Source organism: Balaenoptera musculus, chromosome 1 (genome assembly GCF_009873245.2).
Source record: "Balaenoptera musculus isolate JJ_BM4_2016_0621 chromosome 1, mBalMus1.pri.v3, whole genome shotgun sequence".
Classification (NCBI taxonomy): Eukaryota; Metazoa; Chordata; class Mammalia; order Artiodactyla; family Balaenopteridae; genus Balaenoptera; species Balaenoptera musculus.
In genome coordinates, this window is record NC_045785.1 from 122,043,878 (window position 1) to 122,061,163 (window position 17,286).

Sequence of the window (17,286 nt, forward strand, 5' to 3'; positions counted from 1 at the left end):
AGGCTCCTGGAGGACAAGGACTTCTTCATCTTTGTATCCTCAGTAATTAGCAAGTAGTTAGCTGCTCAGTATTGTAGTATATGCTCAATATTGCTTAATGAATCAGCAATATAATAAAAGCTGATCTGAAGATACCGTACACCAAAAATCCCCTTCCAGGGACAGGAGTCTTTCATGATAAAGCTGGTAGCCTGAAGAGGCACTTAAAACCTGAAAGGCTGAGAGGACACTACAGTGACACAGTTTTTATGAAGTTCTATTCCACTTTTTTCAATTATGTCCAAACAGAAGCTCTAACCATACGTAGTGTCAAGGTAGACTGTATGTATACATGGCTTAAGAAGAATACAGCAGTACAGGTTTATGATATATCCCAACACTACTGTGCTTGGTTACTGAAGATTTTTCAACTCAAATTGTTTTTAGGTGCCCACCATATACAAATAAAGTAGGTTTTGTTGGTTTCAAATAATTCAGAAATAAGTTAACGTTCATCTGGTTTTGGAGGGGATAAAAGAAACAGAGTCAAGTTTCTTATGACCTTGATGTGCTTAGTTGGCAGGAAATGCTAAGATGCCTCAAGAAGCATAAACACTACAAGGACTTTAACATTTAAAGTCCTAGACAATGTAAGAGTTTTCAGAAATCCAGAAATGCCCATGTGGGAAACAGCAAACCTGATCTAATAGAAATGTTACCAATAGGGAAGCAATTTCAGGTACTCCCCAAGTTATGAACAATAAACTTGCAAATATCTCCATAAAGGCACAGTTAGGTTTATATACCTCCCCTTCTCCCCACTAACCCCAATGCCTAATCTAAAGTTTTTCCATTTTCAGTTTTCTCCATTCCCAGCTCAGTTAATTGTATCTCAGATCCTCCTAATCTCTCTCTCTCTCAATACCCACGTTCTCTTTTACCCTCTTTATTTTCTTTCCAGTCTTAGAAAATTATTAAACTCCTTCTCTATCTCTCTTCCATTATGACTATCAAACCCTGACTCTAATAAAACTGCTAGGCAACGATTTATTCTATTCATTCTCATTATTTTAAAATATAAGATTCAAGTTTTACAAGGATATTCTGTTAGACACAATGAGAAGTGAAACATTTAAGTCCTTAAAAGTACTTAAAACATCCTTTTAGAGTTTCTATCTCTCATACTGTAATCAAATCTACTTTTCTTTAAGCCTCAGTGATTTAAGTAAATTTTAAATGTTATTTCCTAACCAATTTTGCTTTTAATTACCAGCAATACAAAAGAGGAACAAAAACAAAACCAACTATTGTCCCTAAGAATAAAGTTTTTACATTACATTATGGGTTAAATAAGCTTACGAAGACAGGTTTGTCAATATAACCACCATGTAATACATGCTTTTATAAGAATAATCCAACTTCTAATAAACTGTACTGAAAAAAGTATCTTTTTTTAAACAACCTGCTTTTCCCTTATCAAGAAACTTTGTTTCTTCAAGTGAATAATTTCTGGGAAAGTCACATTAGTAAGTAAAATAAGTGCAAACAATTTATTTTGAAATGATGATTTATATTGTTTATTAGCAGCAATCAAATATTTGACCATAATGCTTCATGTAATTATGAGAACAGTTTTGGTTGAGATGACGCAATAAGAGCTAGCTAGTTAACTCTTAACTTCTAGTACCCCAAATAGTTAAGAGTATACTGAAATAAGTAAAAGTGATTGACTGGTTCTCTATTGCTCTGTGTGTAACTTAGCCCTTAACTGTTGTCAGTTAACTAGCATAACTCCTCTCAGAAAGTTGTTTCTTGGCCCCAATAAGGTAGGGAAGTCACTGTCTCAGTCTAATGTTATTTTCATCTTGGTGGTGTGTTACTTATAAGAAGTATAGCTAGTGAACCTCCTCCTAAGGTTCACTCGCCTTAGTTTTCTCCTTTGAGAAAACTCAACATCTAGAAGCCCAAGGCTTCCAAGATGGTTGTACTTCCCAACCCACCTTTCAACTGTTATGTTGACATCAGGAGGGAGAAAACGTATGTCTAAAACCTTCTACACCTCCCCTGAAGATCTAGAATTTAAAGGTTCCAAGCCAAGTGCTGGAAATAAATATTCTATGTCATTCAGTGTTCACTTGTCCTGTGTGAACTATTCTTTATGCCATTCAGAACCTCAGGATTTAATACAGAGGAGAATCATACCTCAGTTCCTCCATCTGAAAGGAATTCTATACACCCTTTTACTACTGAACTTTTGGAATACACTCTCTATGAAATTTGAGGAAGTTTCATGGAGAGAAAAAACTGGAAGTATAAAGAAGATATATTTATATTCTAGGATGATTTATTATCCAAGATGATAGACAAAAGGAAACATTAAAATTCTAAAAGGGAATACTCCAATTAAAAAGAAGCTATATTTCTTGTAGGTACTGGAATACACTAATAGCAACTATGACATCCATTCTGACCAAAGAATGAACAAACCTCAAGCCAATCTATCACACATTTTTATTTGACAGCATTAGGCTTTGTACAACAAGATAACATAATTTAACTAGAAAAGGAACACGTCATCATTTACCTTAGTCAATAACCAGTGATTGGACTTCCCTGGTGGCGCAGTGGTTAAGAATCTGCCTGCCAATGCAGGGGACATGGGTTTGAGCCCTGGTCCAGGAAGATCCAACATGCCACAGAGCAACTAATCCCAGGTGCCACAACTACTGAGCCTGCGCTCTAAAGCCCGCAAGCCACAACTACTGAGCCGACGTGCCACAACTACTGAAGCCCGTGCGCCTAGAGCCCATGCTCCACAACGGGAGAAGCCACCGCAATGAGAAGCCCGCACACTGCAACGAAGAGTAGCCCCCGCTCACCACAACTAGAGAAAGCCCACGCACAGCAAAGAAGATCCAATGCAGCCAAAAAAATTTAAAAAATAAAAAATAAATAACCAGTGACTTTTCTGTCAAAGAATATAAATCAATTAAAGTACTCACGGGGTAACTGGGTAGTCTGATCAAACCGACAGTTTGGGAGATGGGGAACATTTTCAAATAAGGAAGAGATGATCAAAATAGCAGATGCTTCTCTATAGATTAAAAGAGTTGGGTATGCCATGACATTTCTATATTCTGAGTTGTCTTGAATGGAAGACCAATTAATGACATGCCTTTAAAATTTCATGTAGATTGGGAGAAGCAAAATTTAAATGAAATGCCTGATACAGCCTTCTTTTATAGAAAATCCAAATAGCATAGATAAACGTCTTGAATAAATATATAAATTCAGGGCCCCAAATAAATTTCAAAAATGTCCTCCCATATTTCCAAGTCACCAAGAAAGGAGATACACGCCCCATTCAGCAAAGCTTCAGAATGCCTGCTCTCCCTTCTCTAGCCACCTTCTGGGGAATATCTCCCTCTCATCATAGTCTTTGTTGAGGTTCAACCTTATGAAGATTCCTAATACCCCCTGCCCTGCCACTACTGACCAAAAAGGAGGCCAATCCATAGGCTTACCCATGACCTACGGCATAAAAAGATGAGCTGAGCTAGTCAGATTCCGTCTTTCAGGAATTTAAACCAAAAAATCTTGGGAAAGTGAATCATTTAACTGTGGGAGCAGAAACAGCAAAACAGTAATGTAGAACTGGCTCCTGAATTTTAGTTCGTCTAAAAATTATCTGGGCAGCTTGTTAAAAAAGCAGGCTCCTGTGTCCCATGTCCAGAAATTCTGATTCAGTAAAGCCTGGGAGTAAGACTCAGAACCCTTCATTTGTAACAAGTATCTCAAGCAATATTGATATAGGTGGCCTAGAGAGCACATTATGAGTAATACTGATACAGAAAGAACCACAGGACACAAGCCAAAGTTAGGCGCAGGCAAAAATTAAATGCTAGGAAAGCACTGCAGAGAAAGTGGGGAAGTTGAACAACAGAAGAGAGAGAAGTACTATAAATTAAGAGTGGAGCCCAATGTCTGGCTTTATCCCAGGGCTTGCTCTGCCTGCAGGAACTGCTTTAACACAGTTCCTGCCTTCCTGTAACCAATTAGTTCAGCTTTTCCTGAGTTCTGGATCACATATATCCTTAAATTCCTCATTACTTGAGGTAACTTGACTGCAGCCAAAATATCTAAATAAAATTCACACATCAAAAGTAGTTTCTCTTTAATGAGAGGGAAACGTAAAATAACCAAAACATCTGCTCCTGAAATTAAGAACGGGAAACATAAAATCTTCAGATACTTCAGTTTCAAATTAATGTCTCTATCCAAGACCATCATCTCTAAGAGCTTCACCTAGTGATATCAATGATATTTTGCTTCTCTGGAACACTGAATATTGCTGACAACACCGCTCTTACTAAAAACTCCCTTCTTTCAATGCAGCAATATCATTCTTTATAGTCTCCCCATTACTGTATATATATGTTTGTTTTTTTTTTAAATAAATTTATTTATTTATTTTTGGCTGCATTGGGTTTTCGTTGCTGCACGCGGGCTTTCTCTAGTTGCGGCAAGCGGGGTCTACTCTTTATTGCGGTGTACGGGCTTCTCATTGCGGTGGCTTCTCTTGTTGCAGAGCATGGGCTCTAGGTGTGTGGGCTTCTGTAATTGTGGCTCGAGGGCTCTAGAGCGCAGGCTCAGTAGTTGTGGCACACAGGCTTAGCTGCTCTGCAGCATGTGGGATCTTCCTGGACCAGGGCTTGTACCTGTGTCCCCTGCATTGGCAGGTGGATTCTTAACCTCTGCACCACCAGGAGTTTACATATATATATATATATATATATATATATATATTTTTTTTTTTTTTAAAGAAACCCAAGTGGGGAATCTGAGCAAAGGGGAAGTAAGGGCTGCATAATAACAAAATTGTAGATAGGGTCAGTATACAAAAATACATTTAACTGGTCTTATAAAGTTGCTGGAGATGAATAGCAAATCTGACTCTATGCTTATTAGCAGCCAGTCTCAAAGTGGAGGGAAAAACCATCAGTTCAAGCACAGGGTCAATAAGATAAAAAATAAATTAATTATTTATGAGAATCACTGCTTGTCTTGACATTGAAAACTACTAGAAAGTTTCCACAATTTCTCGTCAAAGGGGTATCGTGTAATGTTGTAGATAATGTTCTCAAAAATAGTCCATAGCAGCACTACAGTAAATTTTATCTGGCTGAGTTTTTCATGACATGTCTAATAGTGCAAATGTCAAGGTGAAATAGAGTAGAAGCAATTTTATAAAGTCCAAAACAATACAAGTTTAGGTTTACAGATTTCTGATAGTCTGGTTTAATTAGGAGTAAAATTTAGACATCTACAGAATGGATAGGATGTTTGTCCTTCAAGCAACTCCTAACAAATATTATGTCTTGTAACTCCTATTAGATTTTGATAAGCAACTCTTCATAAATATTATTTCTTTTACCTTCTGATGACATTTTGGTGAGCAAACAATTCAAGGTAGCATTCCATGGTAAAATAATTTGAGTATAGATAGTTTGTGTTGTCAATTTTAAGGGTAGTGGGTAATGTGCCTTCCATTTTTATATCTTGCCTATCCTTTATAGCAAAGCTACTCCAAAGAATTACCCATGTTCAATGTCTTCACTTCCTCACCATGCATTATCTCCCTGATCTATACAATCTGGCTTCTATCCCCTATCATGCCACTGAAATTATTCTTGCTAAATCACTAATTATCTCTGTTTTGCCTCTTAGATATTTAACACCCAGCCTCTAACCCTTCCTGTCCTCTGAAACTCTCCCCTCAACTTCCGTGACACAACTCCTTTCCAACTTCTCTGGCAATACTTTTTCAAGCTCCACTTCTTCTGCTACCCCTCAAGCTCCACTTCTTCTGCTACCCCTTAAATTTCTATGTCTCAAGACTCTCTCCATCCTCACCCTTTGCTTTTCTTACTTTATATGGTCTCCCTGTGTGATTTCATTTACTTTGTGGACTCAATTATAATTTATAATCATATGATTCTAAATTTTATTTGTAGCCTTTATCTCTCTGCCAGCTCCAAACCATACATCCAACAGTGTACCAAGTATTTCCGCCCTACTGTCACACAGACACTGCAAATCTAACATGTTCAAACCTGAAATCATCCTCTCCTCTTCCTCATCCCAATCTGCAACTTCTCCGATATTTCCTCTCCTAATCAGAAATCTGGGCTTTTTCCCAGACTCATTCCTCTCTACATACCCTACATCTAAAAAGTCTGCAAGTCCTGGGACTTCCCTGGTGGCACAGTGGTTAAGAATCCGCCTGCCAATGCACGGGACTCGGGTTCGATCCCTAGTCTGGGAAGATCCCACATGCTATGGAGCAACTAAACCCATGTGCCACATCTACTGAGCCTGTGCTCTAGTGCCCACAAGCCACAACTACTGAGCCTGCATGCCACAACTACTGAAGCTCATGCACCTAGAGCCTGTGCTCCGCAATGAAGAGAAGCCACCGCAGTGAGAAGCCCACGCACCGCAATGAAGAGCAGCCCCCGCTCGCCGCAGCTAGAGAAAGCCTGTGTGCAGCAACGAAGACCCAATGCAGCCAAATAAATAAATAAAATTAAGAAAAAAAAAAGGCCTTCAAGTCCTGTTACATCTACTTCCTCTATATCCACTGAATCTGCACCATTCCCATTGTCACTGCCTAGGTTCAGGTTCTTGCCATTTGTATGCCTAGGATACTTAAAAAGCCTCATAACTTCCCTGCCTCCAGAATCATCCCCTCTCTGATTCATCCTCCAAACTATTGCCAGAGTTGTCTTCCTTAAAATCTGATTTCAAATCTCTGTTTAAATCCCTTAATGGTTATGGGAAGACTTCTGCATACGTTAACCTCCTTACCTTAGTTTAATTTATCAAGATCTTTATGAACTAGGCCCTACTTATTTCTCTAGCCTTGTCTGCTTGTACTTTATACATACCTTCTTTTTTATTTGTTATACTAAACTATTTGTAGTTCCAGGTATATACCTTGCTATTTGATCCCTCTACTTCTACCGAGAATATACAAGGCTTAAAAATGCGGATTCTTGGGACTTCCCTGGTGGCGCAGTGGTTGAGAATCCGCCTGCCAATGCAGGGGACACGTGTTCAAGCCCTGGTCTGGGAAGATCCCAGATGCCGTGGAGCAACTAAGCCCGTGCGCCACAACTACTGAGCCTGCGCTCTAGAGCCTGCAAGCCACTGAGCCCACGTGCCACAACTACTGAAGCCCGCGTGCCTAGAGCCGTGCTCCACAACAAGAGAAGCCACCGCAGTGAGAAGCCCGTGCACCGCAAAGAAGAGTAGTCCCCGCTCGCTGCAACTAGAGAAAGCCCATGCACAGCAACGAAGACCCCAAGCAGCCAAACATAAATAAATAAATAAATAAAATTTTTAAAACTGCAGATTCTTAAAGTTATGAATGACTAGGATCAAACCCCTTCTCTACCACTGACTTAATCCATCATACCACGGAATGACCAAGATCAAGTTACTTAAACCTCAATTTTCTCATCTCTAAAATTGAGGTAACACTGTTCACTACCACATACCATTGTTAAGAGAATTAAAAAATATGTCAAGTGCTTACTTCAGGGTGTTGCAGATGGTAAGAACTCAACTGACCAGTATTTTATTTATTTATATTTTTACTTAGTTAATGCACACTAAAGCTTCAAGATTCAGCTTAAGCATTATCTCTTAAAGAAAACCTGATCCTCTAGATTCTTTTGGATATCCTTTCTTCTTTACTTTTATGACACTCAGAATATCTCTCTAAAAAGTAAGTATTACACTGCATTGATCTGTTTTTCCTCTTTAGACCTCTTAAAACAGCAGTCCCCAACCTTTTTGGCACCAGGGACCGGTTTCGTGGAAGACAATTTTTCCACAGATGAGGAGGGCAGGGGTGTGTGTGTGGGGATGGTTCAGGTGGTAGTGCATACGATGAGGAGTGACGGGGAGCGGCAGATGAAGCTTCACTCCCTCACCCACCCACCACTCACCTCCTGCTGTGTGGCCTGATAACGGTCTGTGGTCCAGGGGTTGGGGACCCCTGTCTTAAAAGACAGAATTCTACTTTGTTTCTCCAATGCCCACCAGAGTGACTGACACATACAGAGTAGATGTACAGTAGCATCTTGCCATGGAACTAAATGAATAGGCCATTTAGAACATATCTGATACCCCTACACTAAATTGAAAAGCTTTAGCTAGAAAAGAACACTTGTATAGTCTAGCCTGGTAGAGTAATCTCCCGGGATTTAACAGCAGTGACCTAGGCATAGAGACGTAGTTCTGATCCAAATACACAATTTCACAACCATTTTGTTCTGATTTTAGAATCAGGAAGCATCATAAAGTATAAATACAAATCACATGCAGTCATTTATAAATTGTCTTTTTGGAACTGAACTACATTCTGTAATTAAATTCTAAATTACACTGGAAAACCAAAAACATGTAATTATTTTGCAGACTAGGTAAAATTACTCAGCAGAAAATTTCCTACATCTTGGTAGATCTCCATCACCAGTCAATTCTCAGTAAGGAAGCTATGGCAACAATAAATACTAGTAACTCAGACTTAACTGGAAATAATCATCTCAGATAAGAAAAACAATACCGTTTTACAAACTATGCCAAGAACCTTCAGCCAAGTTCAAAAGCCATGACTGTCAACACCATTTCACTAAACTGAAATTTCAAACCTAAGAGCAAAAACAAGCAGAGAGAATCAAGTAAGATAACATATGCAAGTGCTTTGTAGATCATAAAACTATACAAACATAAGTTACCACTATTAAATACTTTATTACATTTTCATTATCTAAGAATTTATTTCTTCCAAGAAACCTCAATATTTTGTATACCAATAACTCATCTTACCGATTTTCTTTTTTTGTTGTCGACCAGCTGACTCCGTTATTGTTTCCTTCTTCTTTTCCACTGTAAACAACATAGTAACACAGTAAAAATTAATTATGCATTACACAAAAGAAACAAAGGATGTTTTATAACAGCTGAACCAATGAAAGAAGCTTACAAGAAAGTTACATGCTGCCTTTGATTATGGTCACGGTTAACTGGTATGCTCCCACACCTGCTGACAGTAAAAGGTAAACACAATATTCTAAAAATAAAACAGCAATATTGTAAGCATCATTAATTAAATACCCATAAAGGACTTTATAAAGACAAAGTCATAATCAAAACTGAGATGATTTTCAGACCATTACCTGTGGGTGATTGCCTTAGGTAGAGTCTAAGCACAATTTTAAAATTCTGCTCTCTCAGGTGATTAATTGTAGTGCCATTCTCATATTCACCATAGAAGGTGGGCATTCATTCATTCAGTTATTGGCTGCCTAAGTTAACAGGCACCATTCTAGGTAAATAAAAAGATAAACATGATCCTTGCCCTCTAAAAAGCAATTCAGTGAGGGCACATAATCAAGTAACAATTATAGTATAGAAAAATGGCAACACATGCACAGGGTAGGAAGATCAGGAGAGCCAAAAAAGCTAAGACCAATTTTTTTTGAGGCTTTTCAATTAATATGACGATAGAGTAACAGTAAGCTTTTGAAGAAGAATAGTGTTAACATATTTATATTTTATATTTACTATCTTTAATCACCTATGAATGGACTAGCAATAGATACACCAAAAATCACCTTTACTCTATTTACATTATCTGTTTCTTATATTATCTTAGTATACTTCCTTTACTAGCAAATAGTACAGTACCTGTATTATTTCTAAAAGCTGCATTAAAGAGAATTGGCAGGTAGGAATCTTTCCCTTAGTATATTAAGTATGCTGAATTCTAAAGGCAAAATTGGTGTTACTCCTTTATCAAAGAGATATAAAATTCAATTTAACTCCACTATTACAAATAAAATGGTAAAGTTCTGACTAAAATAAAATGGTAAAGTTCTGACTATAATAAAATGTGTGTGCGTGAATATATGTATTGGGTGTCTAAGTGACAGGTACTGTTCTAGGTAGATAAAAAGATAAAACATGACATATATAGGGGGAAAAAGGAGTTGTTTTTTTTTTTGTTTGGCCGCACCAGGCGGCATGTAGGATCTTAGTTCCCTGACCAGGGATCTAACCCGTGTGCCCTGCAGTGGAAGCTCGGAGTCTTAACCACTGGACCACCAGGGAAGTCCCAAGACAGATTTGGAATGAACTACTAGTATGAGATCATAAAAGGAAATTAAGTCAAATTCTACAAGATGTTACAGAAATAACATTTTAAAAGACATAATGGACAGAAACATTGATGCTTTATTCTTTATCATTATTATGAACCAAAGAAACAAAAAATATTTCTTTCCCACCTCAGAAGGACTATAACACAGCTACTTGGCATTTAACCATGACTGCATAAAAAACAAGGGGGAAAAAAAAAGTCAGAAGGCTAGAGAACAAAAACATAAGATGATACAATGAACATTAACCTGATCTTCTAGCACACTGGATTAAGACTAGATAAATCTTTTCTAGGGATAATATAAATTAACCTAATGGTTTTTTAACCTCGTGAAGTTGCGAAGAAAACTCTTTTTGCTGATATTTATTCACCAGAACCTCACCCCATAACAAGAAATGGAGATATTGGACTTCCCTGGTGGCACAGTGGTTAAGAATCCGCCTGCCAATGCAGGGGACACGGGTTCGAGCCCTGGTCCGGGAATATCCCACACGCCGCAGGGCAACTAAGCCCGTGTGCCACAACTACTGAGACTGTGCTCTAGAGCCCACAAGCCACAACTACTGAGCTCACATGCCACAACTACTGAAGCCTGCACGCCTAGAGCCCATGCTCTGCAACAAGAGAAGCCACTGCAATGAGAAGCACGCTCACCGCAATGAAGAGTAGTCCCTGCTCGCCGCAACTAGAGAAAGACTGCATGCAGCAATGAAGACCCAAGGCAGCCAAAAACAAATAAATTAATTAATTTTTTAAAAAAATAAAGGGAGATCCTTCTCTAAAAAAAAAAAAGAAAGAAAAGAAATGGAGATATCAGAGTTGACAAAAATAAAAGCCGTCTACTATGAAACACATTTTTTACCCATGACCTGGTATTGCTGCATTCTGAATTCCAGAGTTGTCAAACAGTTTATAAATTACTCTAAAAGCTTTATCCTGTTGCACTGTAAACTAAAGAAATATTTCATACTTTACAATAATTTGTACTTAATAAATGCTCTCAAATAAATAATTTTGTTACAAGAATCCAATTACATATAGTACTTTAATCTTTCTCATTTACTGAAGTGTTCTTTCATTGGTCTATGTTATAAAAGTGACACAACAAAAAAAGACTTACTGACATTTAGAGCACACTCATAAGTCTAGAGACCACCTAAATCAAACAACTTGGTACCTTTATGAAAGCATCTTTTGTCAAAGGTCCCACCACAATAGGACAGCTTTGTAGGTAACACCAGTGTTCTCCAAATAATGCCTAGGATCAGATCTGCACAAGATACAAAATCTACACCTAATTCTGATTCAAATATATTTATATTTCTTTGTATTCCTCAAAAACCCTACAAATTTTTTTGAGGTTTTAATTATTTTATTTTTTTAATTTCATTTCATTTTATTCTTTTACATTTTGAGCCTGTGCTTCCCATCGCTTTATTACAGAACAAAGAGTAGATGCAATAGCAAGGCTTCCCTTCAGTTTGGTTTATTACTATTGATTGGTTTGTTCACTGAAATGCGTGAAAATACACCTTAGTCACCTTAAATTCATTATTAGCTATCAAAGTCCAAAATGGATTGACTGATTCAAAATTGTTTCAATAGACAGAAAATATCTGCCTTTTCAACTGTGGCTGCCTACTTATTTATCTACTTATTTATACTCATAAAGGATTTTTGTTTGCCTGAAGTTGTGAATAGATTAGATTTTTATATAAGTTTAAAATATCAGGTAGTAACTATTTTAATAGTCTACAAGTTGGTAATCATCCAATGAGAGTTGTCACTGGAAAACATTTTAAAGAACAGATACATGTATATGTATAACTGAAACACTTTGCTGTACACCTGAAACTAACATAATGTTGTTAATCAACTATACTCCAATATAAAATAAAAAGTTAAAAAAAATAAATAACCAAAGTAAAACACTCATTTATTTTAAAGAATCAGTTTTAAAGATAAGCAATGGTCTTATGCTTGCCCCCACTCCCTATTTCCTTCATTTCAAAGAGCAACCACTTTTACCTCTTTTAGTTGATTATTTTGATATTTACCCCTATATCCTTTTTTTTGGTTTTTTTGTTTTTTTGGCAGTGCCGGTGGCTTGTGGGATCTCAGTTCCCCAACCAGGGACTGAACCCGGGCCGTGGCAGTGAAAGCACCGAATCCTAACCACTAGACCACCAAGGAACTCCCATAAAGTTTTTTTTTTTTTCTTTTAACCCCTATATCTTGAAATAAGCTAGTTACATCATAAAATTGTTATAGTTATATACCATTGTTATAGTTGTAATTTTGGTTAAATGTGAGTTCAACATTTACAAAATTATGACCGTGAAAATACCGTTCACAGGTAATTTATGTAGCAAACGATTTAACTTCCTGCGAGCTTTTCCTAGATTTATGGCATTTTAAAATTTGTTTGGTTGTCTCCGTACTTATCACTAATTCAGCCCCAGATTCTTAGTTAGCTGTCTAAATCTTTCCTGTACAAAGTCAGATCATTAGGCATTATAAATTTTCCTGAAGAAGTTTCTCCTAGCACCCTCTTATAAGCTCAGCCTGGTGCACAGCTGACATTCCTAAGAATGTCAGATCTAAATCTGCCGTCATCATTGTCCCGGCAATTCCCTTCACCTGAGTCCTGTGTTGGAGCTCTTGTTTCCTGGAGTTCATAACTTCCTCTTTTTTTTTGGTTTACTCATTTGTCTTGGTGTAGTGTATTTTCCAATAGTTGGCCGAGATAAAATTTTGTAAGGCCTTGCATATCTGATAATTTCCTCAAAGGATCCTTTATGTCTGATATGTTTTTATTTCTGTCATTTCCATGTGACACTTTTTTATAGTTTCCATCTCCTGAAAATCCCCATCTGTTCATGCATATTGTCTAGATCCTTTAAAGGATCCTTTCCACTAGATCCTTTAACATGCTAATCATAGTTATGTACAAGTTCTATGCCTGGGCCATCTCTTTTTTTTTTTTCCTTTTTTCTTTGGTCACACTGCACAGCTTGTGGGATCTTAGTTCCCCAACCAGGGATTGAACCCGTGCCCCCTGCAGTGGAAGCGTGGAGTCCTAACCACTGGACCACCAGGGAATTCCCATGGGCCACCTCTAAATTTGGTCCCTACAAACTTTTCTTGCCTGGATCCATACCAAATTTTGAACACAGAATGTCAGAAAGGATTATGTTTGCAATTAAGACGTTTGTTCAAAGAGGGAATTTACCTTATTTCTTCCTATTAAATATCTCATGCTAAATAACAGTTATCCATTTGATTACAAATATCTAGAAGACAGTATCTATGCCCGTTCATTGCGTACTGCACTCATCATGGTGACCTCTACAGCGAGCAAGCAATCATATGTTTCAACTGATCATATAAATGAAAATAATACATGCTCACTGAGTTCTTGTGTTTTTTTTTTAATTGAAGTAGTTGATTTACAATGTTGTGTGAATTTCTGGTGTACAGCAAAGTGATTCAGTTATACATATATACATAAGTTCTTTTGCAGATTCTTCTCCATTATAGTTTACTACAAGCTATTGAATATAATTCCCTGTGCTATATAGTAGTACCTTGTTGTTTATGTATTTTATATATAGTAGTTTGTATCTTCTAATCCCAAACTCCTAACTTATCCCTCCCCCTATCCTTCCCTTTTGATAATCATAAATCTGTTTTCTATGTCTGTGCACGTTCACTGAGTTTTGATAGATTACCTGAAATAGAGGACCTAAGACCATAAGAAATGCCATGAGACATTCCAATCATCACCAACCTACCTCATACTTATCTTCAAAGCAAGCACATTAGTCAATTATATTAAAAAATACAACTATGGAAGCTTTGCCTGGCAACTATTACTTTGAATTTAGGTGTCAGGTGAAGGAGACTTAACTTCTATAATACAGATAACTAGAAACAAGGCAATTAGTTGTGGATACCAAGGAAGCCCAAAATCTACAGAGCAAATTCATATAAGTATTTAAGGTATGAGAATATTAATCCAAACAAATTCGAAGCTAAATGTGTTTTGTATTTCATAAGACTACTCCATGATACATGTGATATGAAGAAATTTGTCTTTGGATGCCACTGCATGCTGGCTAACTAGTTTATGATCATAGCAGAATAATTCCTCACAAAGAATACATGTGATGTTACGTTATAGAGATCATTTATTCTTTAAGCTATTCAACACGCTTTTATCAAGTAGCGAATCTGTGCCAGGAACTGTGTTAAGTGCTAGAGATACAAGGGCCTTTGCCCTCATAAAATTACAGTTCAGTTGGGGAGAGGACATTATTTGAATAATAATAATCACACATAGAAAAAATTGTAATTATGGTAAGTTCTCTAAGGAGAAGTATCTGGATAAATTAAGGCCCATGATCTGAAGATTTGATCCTGCTGGGGAGACTAAATAAGGCTTTGAGATCTGAAGAATGAGTAGGAGTTTATTAGACAAATGAGAAGGGAAAATTATTCCAGACAGAGGAAAAAGCAGATACAAAAGCCCAGCTCCATAGTAGGAAAAAGCAAGATTAGTTCAGAGGATGGCTAGAGAATAGAAAGTAGGGAAAAACATGACGCAGATGTGGTCGGAGGGGGAGAGAGGGAGGTACCTGACCACGCTAGACCTTGTAGGCCACACCTTTGTCCTCAAAGCAATGGGAAGAAATTGAGTGTTTTAAGAAGGGCAAATAACACAATCAGATTTGTGTTTTGAAAAACTACTCCAGGTGTTACTGAACAGAATAAATTTGAGTGGCTGCAGGTGGAGCAATGAGGAGGCTATCACAGTAAATCAAATGAAATGTGATAGAAGTTTAGGCTGAGTGATGGTGGCAGAAATGAAGAGATGTAGAAAGACTGAAAACTCTTCAGGAGGACAATAGTATCAGGGATTGAGAGTGGACTGCACATACAGGGTGATAGAAGGAAGTATTTGAATCAACAAATATTTATTAGACATTTACCATGTGCCAGCCACTTTTCTAGGTGCATGGGATACATCAGTAAACAACGACGATTAAAAAAAAAAAAAAAAAAAGAACCCTGCCCTAGTGAAGCGTTCATTGTAGCAGATGAATGAAAGCAAAACAAATAGCAGGATAAGGAAGATGAGGAGTGGCAGTGGTACAGGAGGTAGGCTGACTGCAGTTTTAAATACGGTGGTCAAGTTAAGATTCACTGAGGTGAGCTCTGAACAAATATTTGAAGAAGATACAAGGGTTAGGTAAACAGATATCACAGAGAAGAACATTCTAGGTAGAGGGAACAGCCATTAGATAGGTCCCAGCACAGGAGTGAGGCTGATGTGTAGTAAGGAACAGCAAACAGGTCAGTGAGGGTGGAGCACAGTGAATGAGAGGGAAAGAAGATCAGAGCCGTAACAGGGGACCTCTGTAGGCCACTTTGGCTACAAAAAAAAAAGCCAAAAACTTTGGCTTTTCCTCCGAGTTAAAATGGGACACCATCACAGAGTTATGAGCAGAGAAGGGACATGATCTGATATACTTTTAAAAAGATTATTCTGGCTGCTATCTTGGGAACAGATTACAGGGAAACACAACCACTTGTTGGAGGCTATCACAATAATTCATGCAAAGGATGATGGTGGCTTGGACTATGGTAGTTAGCAGTGGAGGTGATGTAAAGTGGGCAGATTCTGGATATATTTGAAGGCAGCCCAACAGTACTGGATGTGGGCTGTGAGAGAAGAGTCAAAGATAACTACACAAGGATTATGTCCTTATGTCCTACACAAGGACAGGATTACCACTGACCAAGATTGTGACAGCTACAAATGTAGCAGGCTTGGAAGTGAGGAACAGTGTTCAATTTGGACAGCTTGGGTTTGAGATATACATTAGACATTCCAGTGGAATTAACAAGTTGATAGTTGGATATTTGAATCTTGCATTAACAGAGAGGGCTAAGGATATAAATTTGGGGGGGTCACTGGCTAATAGAGCACATAAATGAGTTCATTAAGGGAGTGAGTATAGAGGAAAAAAAATAAATTTTGGTCACTCCCAACAACAGGAGGTCAAGAAGAGGAACCAACAAGGAAACTGCAAAAGAACGACCAATTGACAAGTTAAGTGCAGAACCAAGAGAGTGGGGTGTCCTGCAAGCCAAATGAAGAAAGTATAGTAAGGTTTCTGGCTTGCACCATTGGAAGCAAGGAAGTACCATTCACCGAATAGGGAAATACTGGAAAAGGATCACATGTGAAGGTAAAGATAATGAGTTTGGTTTTAAATATGTTGAGGTGCATTATCAACATTGAATAAATGAAGGAACAGTAAACCGTAACTTAAAAGGCCTGAATTTGGTTTCTAATTCTTTGTTTGCTCTGAGACATTAATACGTCATTTAACCTTTCTGAGTCTCAATCTCCTTTTCTAGAAAAGGAGAATAATTTTATACAACTGACCACAAATTGTTACTATGTGGATATTAGAAATGGGATGTTGTAAGAAAGAAAACTTCAAACTCTTATGAAGACATACAGTAAAGTCATAGAATACAGAAAGTCACAAGAATTTTAAGATGTGAAAGTTAGAGTTAATCTTTATAAGGCAGAAAAGGAGACTGAAAACCAAACCAAGCTTGTAAGGAACCATTCACATTATGCCTATAGCAGCCCCCTCAGCTGTATCCTGTGGAATTCCTGTTTTATTTCAAAAACAACAAACTCGACTTGTTCTTAACCTTTTCCTCAAATACTCCTTCAACCATCAGACCCAAATGAAAGTTGGCTTATCCCTGAAGACACCACTTACCTTGATACTTATCATTATGACCTGTTGTTCTCCAAACACACCTTACTAGTTAAAATTTCCCTATTTTTGCACATATACTATTTCCTTTGCCTGGAACTCCTTCCTCATCTCATCCTCTGTCCAAATTCTAACTACGCATGAAGGACTGCAAGGCTATCTGCATCACAAAGGCTTCCATAGCCCCTCACAACTGAATGGGGTCTCTTCTTTAGAACCACCACAGCACATAATAAGTACCTCTCTTGTCAGTCACTCCGCTGAGGTTTGTATTAGGTA

General features: G+C 37.7%; 1 protein-coding gene across 1 annotated transcript in view; it reads right to left on the reverse strand.

The window, feature by feature from the left end:
- The window catches only part of TMCO1 (transmembrane and coiled-coil domains 1), a 57,154-nt gene that overhangs the window by 38,545 nt on the left and 1,323 nt on the right, over positions 1-17,286 (reverse strand). The window contains exon 3 of the mRNA XM_036869504.1: positions 8,875-8,934. Within this exon, the coding sequence (XP_036725399.1) occupies positions 8,875-8,934 (60 nt within the window). The remainder of the gene's footprint in view (positions 1-8,874; positions 8,935-17,286) is intronic.